Source organism: Cataglyphis hispanica, chromosome 19, assembly GCF_021464435.1.
Source record: "Cataglyphis hispanica isolate Lineage 1 chromosome 19, ULB_Chis1_1.0, whole genome shotgun sequence".
NCBI lineage: Eukaryota > Metazoa > Arthropoda > Insecta > Hymenoptera > Formicidae > Cataglyphis > Cataglyphis hispanica.
Genome location: NC_065972.1, coordinates 10,130 through 20,796, shown reverse-complemented (window position 1 = coordinate 20,796; position 10,667 = coordinate 10,130). Strand labels below are relative to the sequence as shown.

Sequence of the window (10,667 nt, the reverse complement as noted above, 5' to 3'; positions counted from 1 at the left end):
AATTGAATTCCGTACATATATATATATATATATATATATATATATATATATATATATATGTATATATATATGTATATATATGTGTATATAATGTGTATATATATATGTATATATATATATATATATATATATATATATATCGTATATATATATATGTATATATATGTATATGTATGTGTGTGTGTGTGTGTGTGTGTATATATATATATATATATATATATATATATATATATATATATATATATATATATAAGAAACCGCTCTCATAACATAACTATGTAATACATAATTCTGTTTAACATACAGTTTTGTAATTAAAATGTGACATTGCGAAACAATGTCCTAATGACGTAATAAAATAATTTATAAATGAGGAAGACGAATATTAGTTGTATTACGATCAAACGAGTATATATACTGCTCATAGCACAAACACTTTTAATAAATATAAAATATAAACTTTCAAAATCTTTTTCTTTTCTTTTTTTTTGTTATTGAGTCACAATAGAACAAATACGGAAATGGTAATTTCTTTTTTAATATTGAGATACGTAGCCTAGATTCACGATTTTTCTCAATTTTATTTTCGTATAACGTGTTTGTTATGCGAAATTGAAGTCCCTCCAAAAATCACAAAATTTGGAATCGCCATTCAAATTGCTATATAGTATATGTAATAATTGTATTACTAAAAGCATATAGTTGTTCTCATAGCAGATTCCACCGTATCTTTTCTTCTAAAGTATGTGTGTGTGTGTGTGTGTGTGTATATTTATAGTCTTACGATTACAATCTTTTGCAAGATTGACACACATCTCCTTAATTCAATTAAACAAAAATAGCAAAATCATTAAAATCATTGTAAATCATTGTAATCTTATTTATGAAGGATATTCTCCATTGAATGTACAATTCTAATTCTTCAGTCTAACAATACTAAAATTTTATCGTATCTACGCGTACGAAAATTAATAGCTGTCTTTCAACTTGTAGCTTCTACAAATATTAGTCCCGTTTTTTACATCATATTTTACTTTTGAGTTTTGAAATTTAGGTAAACTTTGCTCACACACATATGATTTACATTACACTATTGGAATCGATATCGTTCGAATAATGTACGATGTATATATCCACAACAAAAAGGCAAAGCAAAGTAATCTCATAAATAATTTTTCATTCAATAAATAGAATATTTTTCACTCTATAATGACTAGTGTATCAATCGTATAAAGCGTATATTCAATTGTTTGCATTTAGATATCACAATTTACATCTAAATGCTTGCAAAAATATTTTTTGACATCATTAGAAGGATTAATAACAAAATTGTTATATATATATATATATATATATATATATATATATATATATATATGTATATATATATTTATGAAGAAATAGCTTCTGTTTTTATAAAAACAAATCGACGCATAAGAATAAAACGGCGTCGTAATCTTGTTACGACTGACACAATCAAGTTATTTTTTGAAAATTTGTTACCAAGATGGAAAAGAGTATGGGAAAAAAAATAATTTGACAATTCTACTCGGGATCGGTTTCCGCTTCGTTAATCGGCAATATTGCAACAGAACCAGCAGCTGCTAACTTGGCTTTGTATGCCTCCGGTTCGAACCAGCGAATCGGTGCCTGCCAATAAGAAAAGATTAGTTTTCGAAATTATCGCATGATTAGTTTTCGAAATTATCGTATATTGTATGAAGCATTTTTACCTTACCTTACCATGTATTTTACAAACAGCATGCTTCGATTTTTTGAAAAAGCCAAATAGTGTTAACTGATTAGCTTACACGAAGACACGATAAAGCACACAATAAAGTTCAAACATTCAAGCATAATTTATGTTTTCTCTTTTATTAGCGATATAAGCACGAACACACGCACCCACAGACATATACACATTTTAAAATGTTAGTAAATTAAGTTTTACTCGTTTTTACTATCTAAACAGAGTACAATATTTCAAGTTCATAACTTTACAAATTGCAGAAATCTTGTAGTACATTTTTAAACACGCATGATAAATTTTGAAAAATATTCTACAAACTTTTCTTGCTTAAGAGGAAACAAGGAGATTCGATAGATTTTGTAATACGCATTTATTAATACAGCGTATTCCAAGATTGATATACAACATATTATTTTTATTAATTTCATTTTATTAGTCTCTTGTATATATAACACTATATATTAAATAAAATAATATTCTATTTCTTGTTTCTTTAAATAATGTATTAGTTTTCACAAGGTTTGGAAGAAAAAAAGAAATGAAGGAGGGCGGGGGGAGAGTAAATATAAAATCTTTTATAATAAATGAACAATATAATCTAACAATAAAAAAAATATTTTAAAAACATCGTAGAGCGCGTATTTTCTAATAAGAGATTCAAAATAGGAGCACAGACTTTTTTAAACTTTGGAGAATAACATTGTAGAAAACCTTGTCTGCAATAAATAATAGATATAATCTCTATTTTATGTAACAAGTCGATTGATCTCGATTAACTCTCGAGATAAATATAAATAACAAATTTCTTTCTTAAATCACGTTTTGTATGAATAATACTCGATTTTCTCTTTCTCTACTATATTTTTCCTCCATTCTCTGTGTTAACTGTTTCCTTCTTAAAGATTGAGAATCTCTTTTACATTCTTACCATTCTGCCACTATTAATATTTGCCATAATAGAATGAGAAAGCAAGTGAAAGACAGAACACGAAACAGTTTCTGTAACGTCAGAATAAGAATGGAAACTAAAGAGAAATCTTAGATGCTCAATCCTGATAACTTTACAAAATCGGTTGTATATAGCTAGTCAATTTTTCTAATACGCGCAGTCTTTTGGAAATTAGATCATATGCGCGTTGAAATCACGAAATAAATATCGTAACTCACTTGTAATATCTTTGGTATCGATATTAATAGAAATTTTTTCCTTAGTTTCTTATTATTGCGAAGAATTACCTACTTGTACTTACAATGTCACGTATGTTGCGAAGAGTCTGCTATAAACTTCTTCAATACAAAATGCAAAATATGATTATCGAGAGATATATACTCGCGTGTTTATAATATCAATTTTTTTAGATCTCTCTCTCTCTCTCTCTCTTTCTCTCTTGTGTTAATTACTTATTTAGTGATCAGTTATTAAATAAGAACAGATTTCATCTCTGTTCTTATAGCTATTCTAAATGCGTGCGTGTTAAAAAACAATATAATCACATTCATATCATCATATTCTCGAAAATGTAAATTCATTCTCGGCAAAAGGTTTATATTTATAGCAAGTATTATATGTATATGTTAGCAGTATTAAACTGCAGCATTGCAGGGAAGAGTAATACGGAAGGTACTGCACGGTATGTGATTTGCGTTCTTATCGCATAACGGTACCTTACGAACTATATTAGGACATTCCTTCTGTATGCGCGCCCAATCGGCGGGAGGTCGCTTCGCATATGGGCCCGTCGCGCACAGTAACAGAAACTCGTACGTAAGTTCTCTTGCTTCTGGAACTGGACAAATAAAATTAAGCATTAATTGAAATATTGTATAATTAAATATTATTAATATAATTTTGTATAAATTAATTTAAATTTAATATATATAATCAAATTTTGTATATTTTAATGAAAATATAAAAAGTAACAAAACAGTCAAATTATTTACTATAAACAACTTGCCTCGACAGGCGCAATACATTTTCATGTTATTTAGAAATATTTTTAACAAAATCAAGACTATCTTTTTCTCTATACAAGTTTTGTCAAGTTATTAGAATGCAACTATATTTAAAATATAATAATAATATATATTATTTTTCAGACATATGAATACCTTGTTGAGTCTTGGAGTATCGTTCTTCATAGATTGGACGAGATTTGTAAGTTTCTTCACTTTCTGAAGAAGTTGCGGCACTGTCCAAGCTTAACTCTCGATTTAAAGAAGAAGAAACGTTTACGTCGTCCAACGGCAACAACGGTGTACAACGGGGAATACTGGAGGAGATGGTAGTTACAGAGAAGTTGGGTTCATCTTCATAATTGAAGTATTCTATCCCGCTGGTAAAGTTTTCGGAGTCGCCCAAAAAGTGTTCATCTAATACCAGTTTCGCCGTCTGTAATATTTCCATAATGCCATCCAGTTCTTATTAAGTATCAACCTTCTCTTTAGATATCCAAAAATCAAAGAAATTATACATAAGTAAAAACAGATGGAAAAAATCAATAGAAAATATAAATAGAAAAAATAAAATTAAATATTATATAGTTAAAACTCAATTATTTTTAATGATAATTTAATGACATTGAGAAATAGTTAAACTAATAAAAAATAGATAAATTTAGAATTTATAATGATTTTATTACCCTGACGAGATCGAGATTGCAGCCAGTAATTTTAAGGGATTGATTACCAACGGTGACAGTGTATTTGTATTCGCCTATACTGGCATCGTTGGTGGAAAAACTATGCAACAGAGACGAACGTAGACGAGTGTTGTGTTGCAGTCGATTGCTCTCGTCCGATGCGCTACTGTTGAGCGAGGAGTTGGAACCACCCATGGCCCCCTTCTCGCCACTAGAGCTCTGTTCCAATCTCACTGGAGATGCATTTCGTTGTATCGTATCTTTTATTAAATCCTTTGCGTAACTGCCACAAGAGAAAACAAAACATAAAAATGTATCGTTTATAATGTATTTTTAACAGAAATTTTTGCACATTTATAATAATTTATAAAACAATTTATTTAAACATACTGAATCTTGTCCTCGGACGTTCCCGTGATTTGGACAAGTCGTTCTTTAGCCCCAGGGTTTACTACGAATTAAAATATAGTATAAGTGATAGTCTTTGCATTAATATCTATATTTATAAAAAAATTATATGCAATTGTTAAGATCTTTTACACAAGTCTATGGTACAGTTAATACGTTAAACAAGATGTAACATTAAATAATGTTAAGAGATAAATCGAAAAGCAAAAGATAATAAATATATGTATACAAAATACATTCACACATAAAATATATTCTTAAAAATGTTTTATAGTTTATATATATATATATATATATATATATATATATATATATATATATATATAGGTATAAGATAAAAAAAGTCTCGTGTGAGTTATCCATTATATTAACGGAAACGTTAAAGTAAGTTAATTAAATGCCAACCTTTCTAACTGCGTGAAACCCGTGGTGTGCGTTCAATCGATTAATCTGTGTGGCATATGTGTTAATAACTGGTAATATAATATACTTTTATTTGGCTCTTAAAGCTGCAAATGCAACGCACGATGTTTGTATACTTCATTCACCGAATTATTAATGAGATACGTTCCATAATAGCTAATATAAGAGAATTATTTATATATTAGATGAATGAAGAAATTCTGTTTTTTTGACATAGCTCTAATAAAAAAAAAGGACAAAATGTATTTTTCTTATTAAATACAAAATCAACCTGATTTCGTATTTCGAAATATACGGCTTCTTTTATTATTATTATTATTATTATTATTATTATTATTATTATTATTATTATTATTATTTGAAGAAAAGAAAGAAAGTTGACATATATTTTGCGTTTTACTAGTAGGTTTTATTGCAAAACTAACAAACGGATTCAAAAGTAGCCCGATCTGTGGTTAAAGTGTTACAGCTCCGTCATGCATACGTTAAAAATGATCAGTATAAAAAAGGCCATTTTTTGTCACATACAATACGCGTTTATATATATAGTTTATAATAATTGTCAATAAAATTTTTCAGAATTCAATGCTCCTGAGTGGAAGAAAAAAGTTTTATAATTCAAGGGGCTTTGTTCGATCAATTAATATCGTTCTTGCTATGCATGAGCACAAAATGCTGTGACAAGCCATTGGCGGATCATTCATTGCTTTTTACCTCGCTGGAAGGAGATGATCGTCTGGCTGAGCTCTTCTATCATGTGAACCCGACGCCCTTTTATTCCCATCACTGTATTTTCGTGCAAATTATTTAACAACAGTACGAACAACGGATAATCGGAAAAATTACTAAAAGTCTAATTCGAGGATAAATGGTTCCACTTTACAATTAAAAATATTTCATTATTGATTTCAATTTGTATAGAAAGAGATCCTTGCTAATTATTAAGATATTATTAAAGATACTAAAGTCAATAAGACTTATAAATATTCAATACTAAAATAATTGACGTTAAAATCATACAAACAATATTCTAATATACGTGTGAGAATCGGATGTATCTCTGTTTAATGAAATAGAATTTTTATACAATAAATATATAAGTAAATTAATTTTACCTTTTCCCGAGTCGCTGTTGCGAATGACAACTTCATCTTTGCAATAATTTTTTCCCGGTATGCGCGTAGGTTTTGTGAATTTTCCGCTATTTTTGATCACTTCACCGGGTCCCAAAATCGGCGTTGAAGTGGATGAAGTCATCGCCAATAATGGAGACGACAGAGAATTCGTAGGTGTATCAGGGATTACCTCGGTCTGCTAATAAAATGTTAGATCCACAAATTAATATAAAGATATTAATTTTATAGATATTTTAACATACTATACTCTTATAGATATTTTAACTTACATACTATAAATCAAGACGATGAGACTAGGATGTAAAATTTTACTACGATAACGATAATTGTAAAAAACTTTTGGAAATCTGTAGTATAAAGTTGTTTTTTTTTTTAGAAAGTAAACGATCTTGAACCTTGAAAGTGCTTGTTTTCAGCAAATGTAATTTCCTTTTTAAATATAATCTCTATCTTTTATTTTTAGCATCTTGATATAATAATTTCAGAAAACTATATTAAAATTAACAAGCAAAGATTTTAGCCTACATTGTCTAGATGTGACAACTTTTGCATGTAATACACGTCCATCGAATCGGTGTGGCGCCATTGTTTTGCTCGCAGTTCGATGAGTTCCAGCAGATGAACCCTGGTCGTCAGATCTAATCTATCGTCCTGGCTTCCATTTCTTATCGCCACAAAAGCTCGGTCTAGCTGATCTAAAAAAAATAATAATTATCGATAAAATCAATTTTTATATTAACAATCAAAATAATAAATATAACCGCTGCACGATTGTTTTAGTTTCTTACAAAACAATGATCGGCAAGATAAAATTAAGCAATAAATCAACAGAAATTTCATTCAAAAAACTAAAGCCAGAATCCTACAATTTCTATTTACAAAAGATCGCTTCAGTGGAGCTACTCAGTTATCCGTAGCTATATTAGTAGAGATTTTATGCTCAATGCAGTTTTAACGCCTTTATCAGTTTGGTGTCATTATATCGCTTCATTAAATCATAGAATATGAATCAATGGCGATATACATATGTATTATTTATCTATTTATATTTATATTAGTATATGTACATTTATACAAACGCACACATAATTTGAGAATACAGAAAGCAAAGCACAGAATAAATTATAAACATACACATTCATTATTCAACTGATATTTTATAATTAATTTATAATAGAAAAATAACATTAATTAAATACACATAAAATTTTTATCATTTTTTTATATAAGAATCAAATCAAATTAAATTGTATTAAAACAAAACTTAAAATAAATTCGGTACATGTATAATAACTGTTCATTTACCTTTGTAAATAGCTTCTAATTGATTGGCATAAAGCTTCAGATGACTGCACATAGAGATCACATTCATTCGCAGCGTTCGATCATGGAAGCCATTGGTAAGTTGCATCGCAACATTGTCGATTAAGGATACTATATCCTCTACTAAAAATTGAGAAGAAATAAAAAATCGAGTCATAATCATTTACCCAATTTAAGAAAGAACAAATCGTTACACCACACACACAAAATATATTGCACGTAATCATAATAAATATACATAAAAGCATAATTATGTTTCTAAACGAAACCATTACGAAGAATGCAAATTTTATTCGAAATAGAGAATAAGAAAAAGGAAATAAGTAACGAAAAATTTACCAGTCGTGATCCGCCCATCGACGGTCGAGTTGCGTTGGCTAAGCTTAAGCGGCCGTGGTTTTTCAAGCTTCTTTACAGTCCTGGCTCTGTTCAACTGTGCGGTAGCCATATTACAATCTTGAAATAAAAATATATAAATTAATAAAATGTAATCTAAGTTATATTATTAACAATGCTGGAAAAAATTAAAATATACATTAATCGATATAATATTCGAGAGAGAAAGGGAGGATATTATTCTCTATTAATGTTATATTTGATATTATAGCACTGTAAATTAAATCAATATTTTCCAACGAATATAACACTATTATATATAAAGTATTATAGAGAACCTCTCTACTAAATCGAACTTTAGTTTTCGTGCAATTAATATTTCACGCTACGCCATAATCTTCCAATAAACTCATTTTTTCCATATGGCACAGTTCATTATTTAAGCAATAGGAGGATTCACCATGCCATTCGCTTCATTCCAAAATCTATGCTGGTGAAACGTACCAACGCAAACGGTGAGTTACTTTGCTGAAACGATGGACGACGATCAAATTTACACGACGTTCAAGCGACGGCATTTTCTCTCCATCTATATAAGGAGGATGAAGTATATGGCAAAAAATAAAAAAATCAACATAAAGAAGCACCGATAAAATTTTAAATTTTTGTTCTCAAAAAAAAAAGAATATAATTATCGCATTTCTCTCTCTTTCTCTCGATTAGATAAAAACGGAAGTTTAAATAAAATTTTTTACGTTTATTTATGTATCAGGTAATTATTATATATATATTTTTTATATAATTATCTTTCAATATATTACAGAACGAAGTCGCAGTCCTGCACCCGCATTATATCGTAATAATATATATTAAAGGCTGCTATATATAAAGTATCTAAAGACAATGACAAAATATATAAACATTTGGACGATGAAATATTAACGTATGTTCTGTCAAATAACATGAAAATGTGTATCGTATGGTTGATTTTAATTCATTAAAATATAATTTATAGTCTTTTTAATATTTCGGTAACTTCACGAGAGTAGAGTAACCTTTAGTATACGTTATATACAAACATCAAAATAAAAAAAGGATACAGGTTGATTCAAGAAATTTCATTAATTAAAAATATTTTTTTTTATTCCAGCAACAAACACTGTCTATATGGTAGACAAGGAAGAAAGAAGGAAAAGAGAGAAAAGAAGGAAACATAGAAGGCAGTGAAAAAAAAATGCGAGCAAAAGAATAAACATCAAGAGAATATAATACAAGAGGGAAAAGAGATTAAAGAGAGACAGCATTATAAACACACTACACACACCCATACATAAAACAAGGCTGTTTATTTCATCCGCATTTTCTCGCATACTTTCCGCGCTTGACATACAATGTATATTTACGATTTGGTGAAGATGAGAGAGAGCGAGAGAGAGAGACAGAGCGAGAGCGAGAGAGAGCGAGAGAGAGAGAGAGAGAGAGAGTATGCAAAAAAGCAAGTAGATGTATTAGTAACATCGACAAAATTTTTCTCGCGTTATATCTTGTACTATGCACATCGTACTATGTACTAGAACACGCAAAATGTACTTGACACAACACAATGTATGTTCATGAATATACTCATCGATGTATCAAGCAAATTTCATCGAAAAATAAATTCTTTATCGTAGTTCTACATATGGACATCTCGGAACGAAACAATTAAACAAATTGCAAATAAACAATGCATTTTTGAGATAAACGACAGCATCACGGCAAAATACTAAATATAATAATCGCGTTACATTTACCTCTCGCGAAATTTACGACTGTCGGCCGTCCAAACGGATCAACAACACTGAATATCGAATGATACGAAGATCGTCGAACTCGCGATCATTGTAGTTCTCGAGGGATGCGTTCCGTTTCACGCACTAAGCGCATAGATCGTCTGAAAATCTATAGTTCACGTAACATATATTATAAATTTTCAAACGACTCTGCACTCTATGCATGAAACGGAACGCAACCGAGGACGCTTTCTCGAGCATGCGCGTTAAACGTTGCTTAAGATACGTGTCTAATATGTAAGAAAAAGTGCTATTAGATCCTTTATTTAGACAATGTTAAAAAATAATCTACATTGTTTTACAAATTAATGAATTATAAATAAATAATAAAGAAATTAATTAAAAATAATTACAATTACCTTAAAAATTTCTGACATTAAACATATGGTAAACAATGTATATAAATAAATATGCACTAGATACATCATCACTGGATTTCTCTACTACTGGACTGCGCATGCGCGAGAAAGCGTCCCCGAGAACAACACTGCTCGCGACGAAGATTGAGATCAAAAATTCAAGTTTAAATTATGACCAATCAAGACAAAGAAATTATAGTTTCTTTTTTCCGATTAATCAAATATCAATCTTTAATCTTCAAACTTCAATTTCCAATGCATAGTCTGGTACGGGCTTAATGAAAACGACAGAACGATTGCTATTGATTCTGCTTTCGTTCCGCGCAAAGGGCGAATTAACAATTTCAATGAAAAAATTACATATATGTAATACTACTGTATCGTTAGTCGCGTATCTTTTCAATAAGCGGAGTTACCAGAAACATTATCGTATATCAATCTCTCGCATCCGCAACACAATT

General features: G+C 29.4%; 1 protein-coding gene across 6 annotated transcripts; it reads right to left on the bottom strand.

The window, feature by feature from the left end:
- Positions 1-856: 856 nt before the first annotated feature.
- Positions 857-9,953, bottom strand: LOC126856793 (eukaryotic translation initiation factor 4E-binding protein Mextli). Of its 6 annotated transcripts, none has more exons than XM_050605651.1 (12): positions 9,809-9,895; positions 8,520-8,604; positions 8,019-8,135; positions 7,662-7,799; positions 6,882-7,051; positions 6,336-6,534; positions 5,935-6,006; positions 4,780-4,840; positions 4,390-4,672; positions 3,860-4,139; positions 3,416-3,537; positions 857-1,650 (listed from the first exon to the last, which is right to left on the bottom strand). In XM_050605651.1, the coding sequence occupies exons 3-12, from the start codon at positions 8,125-8,127 to the stop codon at positions 1,546-1,548; spliced, it is 1,539 nt and encodes a 512-aa protein (XP_050461608.1). In that variant the 5' UTR covers positions 8,128-8,135; positions 8,520-8,604; positions 9,809-9,895; the 3' UTR covers positions 857-1,545. The 6 variants fall into 6 exon arrangements, with proteins under 6 accessions (XP_050461608.1, XP_050461605.1, XP_050461604.1 ...); XM_050605648.1 differs by having other exon boundaries at positions 7,662-7,802; positions 9,809-9,891; XM_050605647.1 differs by lacking the exon at positions 8,520-8,604 and having other exon boundaries at positions 7,662-7,802; positions 9,809-9,953.
- Positions 9,954-10,667: the final 714 nt, after the last annotated feature.

What these genes read in the sequence shown, in the direction of transcription:
- LOC126856793 (XM_050605647.1), bottom strand. Translation starts at nt 8,127, where the DNA reads ATGGCTACCGCACAGTTGAACAGAGCCAGGACTGTAAAGAAGCTTGAA. An exon ending in CGATGGGCGGATCACGACTG is followed by an intron (nt 7,803 to 8,018) that starts GTAAATTTTTCG and finishes CTCAATTTTTAG; the next exon opens with TAGAGGATATAGTATCCTTA. An exon ending in ACGTCCGAGGACAAGATTCA is followed by an intron (nt 4,673 to 4,779) that starts GTATGTTTAAAT and finishes CTCTTGTGGCAG; the next exon opens with TTACGCAAAGGATTTAATAA.